This window comes from Mytilus californianus, unplaced genomic scaffold (assembly GCF_021869535.1).
Source record: "Mytilus californianus isolate M0D057914Y unplaced genomic scaffold, xbMytCali1.0.p SCAF_2, whole genome shotgun sequence".
Lineage (NCBI taxonomy): Eukaryota > Metazoa > Mollusca > Bivalvia > Mytilida > Mytilidae > Mytilus > Mytilus californianus.
Window position 1 is genome coordinate 47,126,605 of NW_026262668.1, and position 16,919 is coordinate 47,143,523.

At 32.9% G+C, this 16,919-nt stretch overlaps 1 protein-coding gene across 1 annotated transcript in view; it reads right to left on the reverse strand.

The window, feature by feature from the left end:
* Positions 1-2,186: 2,186 nt before the first annotated feature.
* LOC127729900 (galanin receptor type 1-like) overlaps positions 2,187-16,919 on the reverse strand; it is a 40,951-nt gene continuing 26,218 nt past the window's right edge. The window contains exons 2-3 of the mRNA XM_052237831.1: positions 7,637-7,754; positions 2,187-3,975 (exon numbers count right to left, since the gene is read on the reverse strand). Coding sequence (XP_052093791.1) covers positions 3,222-3,975; positions 7,637-7,754 — 872 coding nt within the window. The 3' untranslated portion in view covers positions 2,187-3,221. The remainder of the gene's footprint in view (positions 3,976-7,636; positions 7,755-16,919) is intronic.

The window sequence follows — 16,919 nt, forward strand, 5'->3', positions numbered from 1 at the left end:
AGAACGAGTGGCACTTTCAATTGTAATTCTAATGGCGGTGCATGAAGCAATATATCGTTTGATTCATGAATATTATTTTGTTTTTCTAAACCTTATAGTAATGTGCTCTGCTACAACTTTATTCTTATCCCAAATTAAAAGGATATACAACGCATTGACTTCTCGTTTTTTTTTTGTATTTTGTATTTATAGTTTAAAGAAAGTTATGTTTCCAACTTTTGACATTTAACATTGTTTTATCAATTGTAAAGAATGCAAACCCTGTTCTTTGCATTATAAAAGGAACATTTCCATAGTATAAAGATATATTTTGGATACTTATAACAATAAATGTACATGTACTTTATTGTTCATTGTAATAAGCATCCATATGGTATTTCTTTTCTGGAAGATTTTCAGGTCTCGGTTTATACATGTTATACGTTTATAACTTATAGTTCATAAATTGTTAGTACAGGAGGGGTTAATAAAAAACCTCATTTGGTCCCATAATGCAAATAATACCTAATACATTTCGCACGTCTGCAGCAATTTTCTGAATTGAATTTCATAAGAAAAGCAAACATAAACATTATGAAATATACAATATAAATATTTTTAAACATTCATGTTTGATGTCATATGTAATTTTTTTTTCTGAACATCAATAGCATATTTCAAAATATATTTATGTTAACTTAGTAAATTTGATATTATTAAATGGTCATTACATCCGTTCAATAGGATATTACAACTTTAATAGATTCTTCATTTCTAAGAAAGTAAACATGTTGAGCACAGTCTATTCCAACACCTGCGACAACTCGTTTCTTAAATAAACACAATCCGCTTTCCTGTAGTTTTCTATCATTTGATTTGTTGAGTAGCTTAATTGAACTTTAAATGCGTAGCATGTATACTGCACATCAAAAGAAACAAAACATTCATCATAGATTCGATATCAAATAGCAATTGATGTATAGAATCTTGAACGATAATGTAATCCATCATTCACATTCTAATGGTTTATAGAAAATAAACTGTTTTACATCGTAAACATTTACAGTAAATATTAGAGTTTGTTAACATATTAAGTTTTTGAATTGAATGGATTATATTGTTTTCAGTTTTGTTAAATACTGATATCAATATCATAGATTATTTCACATTTTTAGAATTAGGAGGAGGTAGAGGTATGGTGGTCAACAGACAACTACAAGACACCGTACGACTTTCAAAAATGAGCAAATTTCCGTATAGTAAGCTATAAAAAGCCCTAACGTGACAAAGTTTAAAAAAATCATCTAAACAATAACCAACGGCCTAAAACATTAAAAGAAAAAGAAATATCATGAGACAGCAACAAACTAAGGCTCATGACTTTGGACAGTTAAGTATAAAATGTAGCGGTATTAAAAATGTTTGTGAGCGCTCAACCCTCCCTCATAATACTCGTTTGTTAAACTATTTATCTTTTCGAGATATTGAAATTTTCAAATTTCAAAATGTTTTGCTTGCCACGTTAATTATTATTGTGACTTATAAAAAATATTTGATTTATGAGAAACGGTTTAAATGCACAAAAAACCCCACCCCAAAATGCATCATAAAGGGTATAAACAAGAGACGGAGGATACAAAATAGATAATCAACATTCATAAGTAGTAAACAAAACGACAATTCATAGCACAAAATGAAAACGACGAACAGACAGACTGAACAACAAACCCCACCAAAACCGGGAGTAATCTCGATCCTGATCCACATGTGGCACCTAGCGTGTTAACGTTGATCTTAGCAAGTATAAATTCGATGATATATGTTTCATTCGGCGATGTCACAATCCAGGAAAATATATATGTTAACTTCTTTCTTATATTACGTAAGATTACATTCTATGCTATGTACCTATAAGTCATTAGACTAGATATTGTAATACAAATAAAGATTGAAGTCAAATAAACTGTAACTTAAGAAATATGTATTGTCCGTAGAACATACTCCCATGAACAGTTATTGAAGTGTAAGGCATACATTTAAAACCTGTCTAACCGAATTCACGTAACGGTTCAAGACGGAATGTTACTATTCAATTTTATTGGCACGAAGAGAGCACATGCATTGATGTATTTATTTCCCTACACAACTGCATATTTACGAGGTGCAACAAAGTTTTGTCTTGTAATTTATAATTCTAAGAGCCTCGATATCTTTTTAATCATAATTTATTGCATATAACTGTAACAAAAAACTTCCAACATGATATAACTACAATATATAATTATATATACATCTTAAATACATTTATCTTACTACGAAAATAGCATTTAATCAACATATTAATTATGACTAGCTTTTCTTTATTGTTTCAACTTGTTCGGAGTCATTTATCGTTATTATCGTTATATAAATAAATATCATCATATCTATAATAATCGTGTATAACTAGTTTAGTAAATTAGAAATATAGATATTGAAATGTAGAAAAAAAAGAGTGTTTTACATTGAATTTAAATATAGCTTATTATATAGGGGCTATTTTATGACAGCATTGATTTACAGTCTATGCCGTATCATAGGCTTGTCCTGTCATAGTATTTAAGTCTGTCATAAAGTACATCTTGGGACATATCTAAGGATATTTTCGAAAACCAGGCCACTAGAAATTGGGTCTTTTAATGACACTCCTATTTTGTTAGCACTCATCAAATTAAGTTATATAGAATAAATGTCATAATGATTTTAAATTTATTTATCAACAATAGAGAAGTCATGACTATTTCTGTACTCATTCGAAAATTTTATTCAGCTCACTATGTTTGTTTTTATAGTGATTAAGATGATAACACAATGTTGACTGCTGTACCCCTATTTTTGACATTTTTACCTATTGTGTCTGTTTGTTTTTGTTCACGCATCGTTGTCAATATAATAGAATTTGATGCGACTGTCATACAAGTGAGAGGTTTAGCTAGCTATAAAACCAGGTTCATTCCACCATTTTCTACATAAGAAAATGCCTGTACCAAGTCAGGAATATGACAGTTGTTATCCATTCGTTTGATGTGTTTGAGCTTTTGATTTTGCCATTTCATTATGTACTTTCCTTTTTGAATTTTCCTCGGAGTTCAGTATTTTTGTGATTTTACTATTTTGTAGAATGTACCAATCAAACACACTTTTTGCATTATTCTTTTGTTTATTACATCATCTTAAACTCTTGCACTTATACACATGTATATTTACAACAAACTCTCTACAAGCGGTAATGTCACTGTTTCCTCTGGTGTTTCCACGGGTTTAGGAACTGGTTTCCGTTCACGTTTCCAGGTTTTAGCTGATCGCGGTGTTTGTGTGGCTCTATTACGAACTGATCTGAGCTCGAGTCCTCGATGTCGTCTGTCGTGTGTACTTACTACGGCGTCGGCGTCATCAACCAACAATGATGACGTTATATTTATTGACCTACATTTGAATGTAGCTTTGAAAAATTTTCTAAATGTCTTACTCATGAAAGAATAGATGAAAGGGTTAACAACAGAATTAGCATACGAAAAACATGGTGCAACGTTTTGTAGATGATATATGAAAGCGGAATTTGAATTGTCAGAACTAACCGATATAATTGCCGCCATATGTAACGGAAGCCAGGAAATGGCGAAGGCCAGTGCTACTATAGCAACAAGTCTAACTAATCTACCTCTTCGTTTCATTGATACAAGTGTAACAGGCGCAAGACGTGACTTGGTCATTGTTTCCTTCATACGTCTAGCAATTTGTAAATAACAAAATCCCAGAATGCATTGTGGTATCACATAAAATAAAACCAACATCGCGATGGCATATATTTTGCTGTCTGTTTCAGATAGCTCTTCTAAGCAAAAAGCCATGAACTGTGAAGCTTTAAATTCTCTGTTGATGAATATAACAGGCATAAATGAAGAAAGCGATAAAAACCATATGCAGAATATCACAAAAATACAACGTTTTTTTGTCCTGAAAAAGACAAAAAATGTAAGATTTTAATATTAATGTTAAATGTCGAAACACCTAATGCAACCCCACCATACATCATTCACTATAAAACCCAGTACGCGCGGTTTTTCACCAACTAAACACTTTTTCCCGTTATGTGGAAGTTATATTGACTTCAGTATTGGCGAGGTATTACACAATACACAAAATATATATGTATAAAATAAGGCGATGTGGTCTGATTGCAATTTACTCCCAGTGCAATGGTCGTGAATAATATCTTATGTGACAAACAGTGTGAGTTTTGTTTTAACTCATGCAATGAGTTTACTTTATCAGATTTCCACGTTCTCCTCAAGTTGATAAACCTTCCAGGAACTATTTTAGGGGTCAGTAGGTCGTTTGTAAGTTGCAAGGCAAAACTTCTACCCTATCCAACATTCTCAATTATTTCATTTGCACTTGTAGTTCTTTTAAATGTTTTAATACCGAAAGTAGAAGGTCTCACGGCTTCATTTGTTGATCTTTTCCTCGATATTGTCACAGATGGACGACTAGAATCTATGACAAACGTTATGATTTCAACTTCCTATTGTCAACTTCCCGTTTCTCAGCAGTAACATTGGACGTGAAGCAAATAACAATCAATCAAGAACAAAGTGGACGTTATTATCACACATTCTAATGCAATATCGTTTGTAACGTTCATTTTGATTTGATAACGTCACCAATTCTCATGGCATCAATCCACAGCTGATGCTATGAAAACGTACGCGCATGCGCAAACGAAGTATGACAGATTTTAAATGTATGATTTGACGTTGTTTTCTGTCAGTTTCACAAGAATGGAGATAACAATATTGTATTTTAAGCTCCGACGGCATCAATTGGTGATTTGATGGTCGCAAATACCGTTTAACTGGCTCCGCTAACGCGTCGCCAGTAAACTTAGTTTGCGACCATAAAATCACCAATTGATGCCGTCGGAGCTTAAAATACGCGGAGCCAGTAAACGGTATTTGCGACCATCAAATCACCAATTGATGCCGTCGGAGCTTAAAATACAATACAGTTATCTCCTAAATCACACGTGTAATACGTGAAGATAGCTATAATTTATAGCTCAGCTTTTGCGTAATTTTATGTTTTGCGTCCCTTTCAATTATAAAACAATTGTACTTATAGAAAAAGGCAATTAAACATGTTAAATGCAGGAATAACTTAATAGTCAAAGAGCTTTAAACTTCCAAAATTGAAAAAAGGAAAAAAAGGCTGACAAATTAAAGCAATTACTTTTTACGATTGCACAATGTTTCGAAATCAATTCACAAAGCATTTTATTACTCACATCCTCATAAATATGAACTCTCTAATTCTCTTCAATTGATATGCAGTGAATTATGTAATATATAATTAAATTATGTAAAATCATATTGCAAAACAACGACCTCACTTAACTGATATAGAATATTAAACCAGAGTCTACTATTTTTAGGTTCATCATTCCAGTATAAAGGAATGCAATACAAAAGACGTGATCAAAATCCGATGTCGGATTGAATTGATTTAACGTAGCATGAAAATGTCTATCAATATTAATAATGGTTGGTAATTTCAGTATTCGAATTCAAAGTATTTAGGTGTTCTACCTTGCATTCGAGGTAAATGAGATTAAACTTGATTTGGTTTAAACGCAATAAATGGACTGAATCAAAATAGATCTTAGCAGCGAACATAATAAAAAGAGAACAAAATGTAATAAAATAAACATTAAAGAATTGAATGCTTCTTTTTATAATTTGAAAAACGTTGACTGCAGCACATTTTGTATGAAGCGCTTCAATACTTCATATTAAATATGTGCACACGATCAACGCTTTTACACCAATTTAAAATTATAAAAAAAAAAAACATTCTATTCTTATAATCACATCTAATTATTTTTATAAATACCATGAACAATAGACAAAAATAACAAGTGTCCACAAAACGCTTCAAGGACAACTAAATATTGAGTTAAAGAACTCTACAAATGCTACAGTTCATGGATAGTCTAGCTTAAAAAATAAAATTAAACCCTAAGTGCGATGAACGTTGAAACATTAAATAATCAAGATCCTGAATGTCAGAAAATTTTGACTTAATAACTATTTCCGCAGCAAAGTAGGATTTGAAAGGAGTTTAAAACGTTTTGCATTTCGTAAAATCGGCAACACTGTCAACCAAATCAAAACAGTATTTGTAAGACTTCTTTGTCCTTTATAGGTTGTAATTTGTTAACAATACCGTCTTCAATGCAGAAGTGTATATTTAGCGAAGAATTCAACTCAAAAAGGTACATAAGCCACTTTGAACTTGTTGTGAGGTGCGAGTTTTTACTCGTTGTTTTGCAAGTCCTCACGGTGACGTGTAGATTAAGACAGCAATCAAAGCGCTGTTCCTTTGGGTTTTTTTTATTTTGCCAGTCGCGTTTAGGTATTTTCTTTTTATAACGAATTAATCTTTTAAGTTACTTTGGTGTTATTGTTAACATATTGTCATCAATATTGACATGAAACGAGTATTCATAGATTTAGACCTACATGTAACAAATTTGATATAAGGCCTTACAAATTTGATATAAACCACACATTTGATATAAACAATGACACATTTTTAGACACTTAACCTAACCATGTCAATCGCTTAACTAAACCAGTTTTTGATACTAGATTTACTTACGTTGATTTCTTGCAACGACAATTTCGTGAAGAACGTTTGACGTACAGAATTGATCATACATCTTATTTGCTTGTTTGAACTCTAGACTTACATAAAAACTGAGGTAATCGTTTAGGGGAAGAAATATCTGTTTTGGCGCAGATGAACATTCTGATTTTTCCTTTCAAATTGGCAGAAATGCAATACGCAGCCTGAAATGACGATCAGTAATAAACAATTAAGCTCAAAAAATGATTGGTGTACTGGATGTCCTTGCAGATGACCTGGTAATCAAATGAGAAAGATTCTTGTCAAACCCTTTAGTATAACATCCAAAGCTATTGATTTGTATCTTTTTTTTTATTTGCTTCAATCCGAATCAAAGTGATTTATTTATTTACCAATTATCTCACATTTTCATAAAATAATACACTTTGACTGCATAATGTTATGCTGACCTCTTTCAGAAATATTGGGTGTAGACACTAAAAACTGTTCAGATGGAAATCGGGTAAATCTAAGGTATCAGCCAGAATTTTCATCTGCGCTAAAACAGATATTTTTTAGGTCCCTCAAAAAAATAAATATTTCATTTGCCCAATGTTTTTATGACCAGGTACATTGTAAGGTCACAATTTTTATTTAGATACTGAACCGTTACAAACACGCCACATTCTATATGTGCCTTTCTCAAGTCAAGAGCATGTAGTTCAGTAGTTGTCGTTGGTTCATGTTTGTCATATTTGGTTTTTTTCGTTAATTGTTTTGTCATAAATCAGGCTGCTAGTATTTTCAGTTAAATTGTTTCACATATTTCATATCGAGGCCTTTTATAGCCAACTATACGGTATGGGTTTTTCTCATTGTTGAAGACCGCACGGTTGCCTATAATTGCTTACATCCACTATATTTGGACTTTGGTGGGTTGTTGTCTCATTGGCAATCATACCACATCTCCTTATTTTTATATTAAAGTACATACCTAATTGATAACGCTATTATAGGATGAACAATAGCTAGGTACCTATCTATTCCAACCGCTGTTAGAGTCAGGACATGTAGGGATAAACATACCGTCATCATATACTGTACAAATTTACCTATAATTAAAAAGTTACTAGTCTTTCGTGAATCAATTTACAGGCAATGTGTACCTGAAAATGAAATGTAGCATAAGATTAATGTTCGGATTGAAAGTCAGGAATTTCACAAATAAATATTTACCTTTATCTATTATATTTTAAACATATTGACACTAACCAAAGAACGAAAATTGCAGTATACATCGTTCCTAGTTTGCAAAAAAGATGGTAAGGCCACTATCTCTTATAGGCTTGTATGCAGAATTACATATTTTTATAGGCTTGTATGCAGAAATACATATCTCTTATAGGCGTGTATGCAGAAATACATATCTCTTATAGGCGTGTATGCAGAAATACATATCTCGTATAGGCTTGTATGCAGAAATACATATCTCTTACAGGCTTGTATGCAGAAACACATATCTCTTATAGGCTTGTATGCAGAAATACATATCTCTTATAGGCTTGTATGCAGAAATACATATCCCTGATTGGCTTGTATTTTCATAATGGTATCTGTATTCGTTAAAACCATGGAATCAAGTACCCACTCCCTCTCAACAGCCCAAACAAATTTAAAAAAAAAACTGATACCCACAAAAATAAATGAATCCACAGTAGTATTAGTAATTATGCTTGTATTTTAGAGAAGAAAGATTATTAAACTAGAATGTAAAAATCTCTTTGTTTCTAAAATAGTATCATTGTTTTCTTATTTAATCATTTAAAGTTTAAAGGATGTAATTTTGTGCGGATGGTGATATATTGTGTTGACTTCAAGAATATTAATCACTGATGTTCATTTAATGTTAGCAAATGAAATATGAAATGAAAAGAAATATGAAAACCAAGATATTTAATAATTTACAGGTTCTATGTCATGCGATTGATAAGGTGTACCTATAACAGTACAAGTAGAAGTTATTGAAAAGAAGCCTAAAGTGTTTTAATATCCTGTTCATTTGTCAAATGTCGGAAATACAGTTCCATTACCGCATTTGTAATTATTTCAAAACGAGAGAAAACAAAATTGCTCAATATTCATTATTGTGTGGGCGAAAACTTGACATCAAATTCTTCAAGGAGACTGAAAATTGCAATCAGGTCAACTTTAGTTTAAACTATTACAAACTTAAGTATCATGTAGTTTGTAGTAGTCACAAGAGTACATTTCTAGCAATTATCCTAATACCAGAGTCTTAATGCAGAAATTCTGCTTGATAAATAGAAATTTTGTTAAAGATTTACATCTGAAGCAACATATACAAAAAGGCATGTACTTTGACCTATAATGGTTTACTTTTACAAATTGTGACTTGGATGGAGAGTTGTCTTATGGCACTCATACCACATCTTATATCTATGTAGATATCTAAACGTTTAACGCGCAGACTGAATTTTACCAATAATACTGCAAGAAATAAATATGCCACGGTATCAAAATCAAAAAAGTTTTTGTTTGCTATTATTAAAGAATTGATTTTAGCTTCTTAAACCACAATATTGAATTCAAATCACCCTTGCAATCCATTAAAAAATAGGTAAAGGGGGTCACATATCTGGCCTAGCCCAGCAGCCACAAATAATAACTCGAATGAAAAAGTCCAGCTTAAGATATTGTGGTCTGGACCTAGTTGAATTTTTCCCATCAACGAAACATTTAATATGAATTTGCAGTGCCTAGCCTACTCTTCGTTGGACTGCTAAAACAGCAAGCTTTTAATTTTTTTTATAATAATTCAAATTCTATAACATAATCATCAATTGTTCTAAGATAAAACATTTGCATATAGATCAGTTTTAAATGTCATACCAACTTGGCATATCTACACGAAACTACAAAATATTATATTGATGCGATTACATGGAATAAAATTAGATATCTAGATCGACTAGAAGTTAAAGAAAAGGCAATCTTCTTTGGATTATCTTCATCACAAATGCACTGTGTAAAATCAAACTTAAGATGTCTGAATGATATAAACCAATAATAAAATGCATAGACATACAGATACACTATGAACAGAAGGAGATGTATAGAGTACGTGTACGTCAATGGCATATATTAATACAAACAAAGGGAGATGTAGAGCATACATGTACGTCAGTGACATGAAACACTATGAACAGTAGGAGATGTAGAGCATACATGTACGCGTACGTCAGTGACATGTAACAATATGAACAGAAGGGGATGTAGAGCATACATGTACGTCAGTGACATGAAACACTATGAAAAGAAGGAGATGTAGAGCATACATGTACGTCAGTGACATGTAACACTATAAACAGATGGAGATTTAGAGCATACATGTACGTTAGTGACATGTAACACTATGAACAGAAGGAGATGTAGAGCATACATATACGTCAGTGACATGTAACACTATGAACAGAAGGAGATGTAGAGCATACATGTATGTCAATGACATGTAACAATATGAACAGAAGGAGATGTAGATAAAATTGAAAATGGAAACGGGGAATGTGCCAAAGAGACAAAAACCCGACCAAAGAGCAGAAAACAGCCCAAGGCCATCAATGGGTCTTCAACACAGCGAGAAAATCCCGCCTAAACAAAAATGTGTACTAGTTCAGCGAAAATGGACGTCACACTAAACTCCGAAACATATAAATGAACCAAAATTAAAAAAAAACCTACAAGACTAACAAAGGCCAGAGGCTCTTGACTTGGGACAGGCGCAAACATGCGACGGCGTTAATTATGTTTTGTGAGATCTCAACCCTAACCTAAAACTCTAGCCAATGTAGAATAATCAAATACACAGCAATACGCACAGTAAAACTCAGTTTAAAAGAAGTCCGAGTCCAATGTTAGAATAGGTAACATAAGAAACTAAGCAAAAATGACAATGATACATAAATGAACAAAGGACTACTAGCAGTTACTGACATGCCAGCTCCATTCCAAACTGATTGAAAGATTATGTCTTCATCATATGAACATCAAGCACAATCCCTCTTGTTAGCGGTTTCGTACCATCATAAATTATACGAGAAGAACGTAACGCGTATCATGCCAACAACTGGTTTTACAATAACCTTCTGAGTGAATCGATATTTATTCCAAAAAATGCAATCTTTAATGACCTGACAACAGTATCGTATCTATATTCCTTCTGAATAAGTCTGTTTAAAGGTTTGGTTAGCTTTTGAGGTAAATGACGACATTTTTGTGCTTTGTATAGAATATTACCATAAAAGATTGGATGTGAAATACCCAAACGTATAAGATGTCTGCATGTTGATTTATATTTAAGATGATGTCCTTGTACCGATAATAAAATTTAGTAAATGTTTTGACAAGTTTCTAAGATCGAAAACCCTGGTATAATAATTTTCTTTCGTTAAAATCAAATACGATGTTACATACACGCGCGAATCGAACAAGTTGAGATATATAAACACCATAAGATGGGGACAAGGTAACGTCACCATCTAAAAAATGGATAATAGTTATTAACAATAGGAAATGAAAAATCATCTCTTTTATCGTAAATTTTGGTTTCCAGCTTCCCGTTAAAGATATAGATATCAAGATCCAGGAGAGGACAGTGTTCATTGTTAGTATTAGCTTCATTTAAAGTCAGTTCAGTAGGATAAATCTCTTTAGTGTACATACTGAAGTCGTCATTATTGAGACCTAATATTTCATCCAAATATCTAAAAGTGTTACTAAATTTTTGTATCAGATTTTGTTTCGATGGGTCTTTGCTGATTTTAATCATTAATTGTAACTCGTAACAATACAGAAACAGGTCCGCAATAAGTGGTGCACAGTTAGTCCCCATTGGAATTCCGATAACTTGACGATATACGGAATCTCCATAGCGAACAAAAATGTTATCTAGTAAAAATTCAAGTGCAGTTATCGTATCAAAGCAGGTCAAATAGAGCATTCATCTAAGTCAATGACGTGTAACAATATGAACAGAAGGAGATGTAGAGCATACGTGTACTTCAATGTCATATACTATTACAAAAGAAGGAAATGTAGAGCATACATGTAAGTCAATGACAGAAACTAGTACAAACAGAATGAGATGTAGTGCAAACATGCAAGTCAGACTGAGTGACAGATACGAATATAAACAGAAGGAGATGTAAATCATGCAAGTCCGTCAATGACAGATATAAATATAAACAGAATGAGATGTAGAACATACGTGTACGTTAATGACAGATACCAATACGAGCAGAATGAGATGTAGAGATACATGTACGTCGATGACAGTGACAAGTACAAAAAGAAGAACATGTAGAGCATGCGTGTCCGTCAATGACAGATACCAATACGAACAGAAAGTGACGGAGAGCATGCGTGTCCGTTATTGGCACAAACCAATAGGAGCAGAAGAAGATGTAGAGCATGCATGGTCGTCAATGACAGATACTAATACGAACAGAAGGAGATGTAAAGCATGCATGTACGTCAATGACAGATACCAATACGAACAGAATGAGATGTAGAGCATGCATGTTCGCAAATGACAGATACCAATACGAACAGAAGGAAATGTGCATGCGTATCCGTCAATGACAGATACACATACGAACAGGAGATGTAAAGCATGCGTGTCCATCAACGACAAGTACCAATACGAACAGAATAAAATGTGCATACGTGTCCGTCAATGACGGATACCTATACAAACTGGAGATGTACAGCATGCGTGTCCGTAAATTACAGATACCATTACGAACAAAAGGAGATGTAGAGCATGCATGTACGTCAATGGCATATGCCAGTATGAACAAAAGAAGATGTAGAGAATACATGTACGTAAATGACATGTACCAATACGAAAAGAAGATGTAGAGATAGATGTACGTCAACGATATATACCAATACGAAAAGGAGATGTAGAGATACATGTACGTCAACGATATATACCAATATAAAAAAGAGATGTAGAGATACATGTACGTCAATGATATATACCAATACGAAAAGGAGATGTGGGGATACATGTACGTCAATACTATATACAAATATGAAAAGGAGATGTAGAGATACATGTACGTCAATGACAGATATCAATACGAACAGAAAGTGACGGAGAGCATGCGTGTCCGTTATTGACACAAACCAATAGGAGCAGAAGAAGATGTAGAGCATGCATGGTCGTCAATGACAGATACTAATACGAACAGAAGGAGATGTAAAGCATGCATGTACGTCAATGACAGATACCAATACGAACAGAATGAGATGTAGAGCATGCATGTCCGCAAATGACAGATACCAATACGAACAGAAGGAAATGTGCATGCGTATCCGTCAATGACAGATACACATACGAACAGGAGATGTAAAGCATGCGTGTCCATCAACGACAAGTACCAATACGAACAGAATAAAATGTGCATACGTGTCCGTCAATGACGGATACCTATACAAACTGGAGATGTACAGCATATGTGTCCGTAAATTACAGATACCAATACGAACAAAAGGAGATGTAGAGCATGCATGTACGTCAATGGCATATGCCAGTATGAACAAAAGAAGATGTAGAAAATACATGTACGTAAATGACATGTACCAATACGAAAAGAAGATGTAGAGATAGATGTACGTCAACGATATATACCAATACGAAAAGGAGATGTAGAGATACATGTACGTCAACGATATACTAGTATACCAATATAAAAAGGAGATGTAGAGATACATGTACGTCAATGATATATACCAATACGAAAAGGAGATGTGGAGATACATGTACGTCAATAATATATACAAATATGAAAAGGAGATGTAGAGATACATGTACGTCAATGACATATACCAATAAGAAAAGGAGATGTACAGAATACATGTACGTCAATGACATACTAATAAGAAAAGAAGATGTACAGAATACATGTACGTCAATGTCATATACCAATACGAACAGAAGGAAATTTAGAGCATACATGTACGTCAATGACATATACCAATACGAAAAGGAGATGTAAAGATACATGACGGTCAATGACATATACCAATAAGAAAAGGAGATGTAGAGATACATGACGGTCAATGACATATACCAAGACGAAAAGGAGATGTAGAGATACATGTACGTCAATGACATATACCAATATGAAAAGGAGATGTAGAGATACATGTACGTCAATGACATATACCAAAATGAAAAGGATATGTAGAGATACATGACGGTCAATGACATATACCAATACGAAAAAAGTAAAATAACAAAAATACCGAACTCCAAGAAAAATTCAAAACGGAAAGTCCCTTAACAAATGGCAAAATCAAAAGCTCAAACACATAAAACGAATGAAAAACAACTGTCATATCACTGACTTGTAGAAGAGATGTAGAGATACATGTACGTTATTGACATATACCAATATGAAAAGGAGATGTAGAGATACATGTACGTCAATGACATACACCAATACGAATAGATGTAGAGATACATGTACATTATTGACATATACCAATATGAAAAGGAGATGTACAGATACATGTACGTCAATGACATACACCAATACGAATAGTAGATGTAGAGATACATATACATGTACGTCAATACTCACTCACCAAAAAAGTTCTTATTGTGGCTCGCGGTTGATATTTTACGATTTCAATGTGCAAAAACTCAATGATATATATGCCTGTTGTCAACATTTCTGCAACGAATTTTCTATTGTCAATTATTTTCAGAGCAAATATTTGTCTACAAATACTTGATTATTTCAATACTTATGAAGAGGGCATTATCGTTATCGATATATAATAAGTGACCCATGGAAAAATAGTACTGACTGCAACATTTGATAATGCCCCCCTAGCCGTGTTTCAGTTAATACTACTGTCCCTTGGGCAGTCAATTATACATCACAATATTTCGCTTTTCATAAAGAACTTTTATGCAATTAATTTGTCCATCATGACTTTTATTGTCTTCCTGACGTAATTTCAAAACTTAATCATTGTAACTTTGATTTCTGGTATTTGAAACTTTTACAATCTATGTACAATAAATTGCTATCGTTAAAATCAAAGAGCCAAAACACTTAAGAATAACCAGTTATGTCATTGATTTCTGTGTGTGAAATGCAGACTATACTAAAATCCATTACGTTGCACCTTAAATTACAAATTTGTTTATTATTCCCCATGTATATTGAATTAAAGTCATACGATCTTTCGAATTTATCAAGGTGAATATGTTTTGTATGATAGAAAGCTTAGTTTTACTATAAAACAATTGTACATAGACTTTCTTTCGAAGGAAACTCCTATACTTTATCTACGTCTTCAGAAATGTACTGCTATTGGATGGTTGTCCTTACGTAGTACTCTAATTTGCCGACAGGTTTTCCAGATGAAGAATCCTTTAAGCGTGTCACCTCTTGTTAGACATTTGGACAAGGTTTGATCAAATGGGAACGCTTGCAAAATATAAAAAAAAAAACAACTAAACCTAGCTCCATCATCTCACTTAGTACACATGTGCTCTAACGTTCTGTGTTTATTTGAAAATAAAAAGATGTGGTAGGATTGCCAACGAGACAACTCTCCGCCAGAGACAAAATTTCGTAGAAGGTTATTGTTTATCATAGTCACGAAAGATAAACTTCGTCACCAAATTCTGAAATTTATTAAGCAGCCAAAGTTTTTTGGGTCCACACTCACCGAATGAAATACTTTCGTGATTATACGTTATGGATTCGTAGATGATGTAAAAACAAACGTGCACAGATGACTTAGTTTATTATATATATACATGCATTGTGCATTGGTTCAAACTTGTTCCATTATAATTTTATAGATACATTACATGTATGTTTCATAAGAATCCGTAATTTTGTTTGTAAGACAACAATTCGCAATCACGAGGCATTCAAAAATTGTATTTTATTTACAATGAAAATTCAACATTCATATTTACGCGTGCATCATATGAAAACGTCACAACAATGCATACGCAACAAACGAAAACCTTGACATAACTCGTAGTTTAAAGGTTGTAGCATAAAAATGTAATTATAAGAATTGAATGCTCCCTTTTTATAGGGCTTTAAATTCGTTAATCGTGTGAACATTTTCAGTATGAAGTGCGGAAGCAAACGCTTCAAACAAAATGTGCTTCGGTCAACGCTTTTACACACCTAAAAAATCAAAAATGAGGAAGACATGAACCGTTATCACATACCTTCCCCTTTACAAAAAAAGTCATGCATTTTCTTTTGAAATGATTCAAATTATGTTTCAAATTATTCATGCCATTTTTCTTCTAGACATATAGCGAACTAACACGACAATCACCTTAACCACAGGCAATTCATTTGGTATTTAATTACTACGTAATACTTTTAAATGGGTTGTAGGTTTAATGGTCCCTTTGAAGAAGTTACTCGTTGCATTTAGTCAATTTCATTTAATGCGAATATTTTGCTGATGTCAAAACTTCGAAAATAACAATGATGTTTTCGTACTCATACATTCAAGTTAATTCTATATTGATAACATTATGTTTTTGTAGTAAATATCCTCGTGTATTTACAATACATCTTTGGTTCTCATCGTGAAGGTTTAAAAAATGAAGTATTTCCAAGGCAATAAACTCGATGACGATTATGATGATCTATACTTATTTGAAAAAACCACAAGAATGACAGTTGTATTGCTGAATGCTGTGAACATTACTTAATATCCAAACTTTTAAAAATCAGACAAAAAAACTTAAAGATTTACAACATACTGTTTTTTCTCAATTTTGATTTACGTATATCCAGTCAAATTGAACAAATATGTTTCAAAACTTACATTTTGTTTTCAATTGATGTCAAATTTTAAAAGACTTGACAAAAGGGGATAATCATTTCAAGATTAAATACAAAAGTGTTACTACTGTCATTTTGTGACATATAAAGAACACCCTTAAGTCTATCGTTTTGTTGCATGTTGTCATGAAAAATCATTTCAGTCACTTCATTATCCTCAATTCAGTTAGCACTGGAATTCCTTACTATCACAAAATCACGTGTTTTACGCTTGAAACTTACATTTAACCTTACAGAGATGAAAAAATTTAGTCCCCGATGGTATCACCAGCCCAGTAGCCAGTACTTCCGCACTGGCATGATATTACGGATATTGTTTTATCAAAATTTGCTGTAAAAAAAATGGAAATCTTAAAT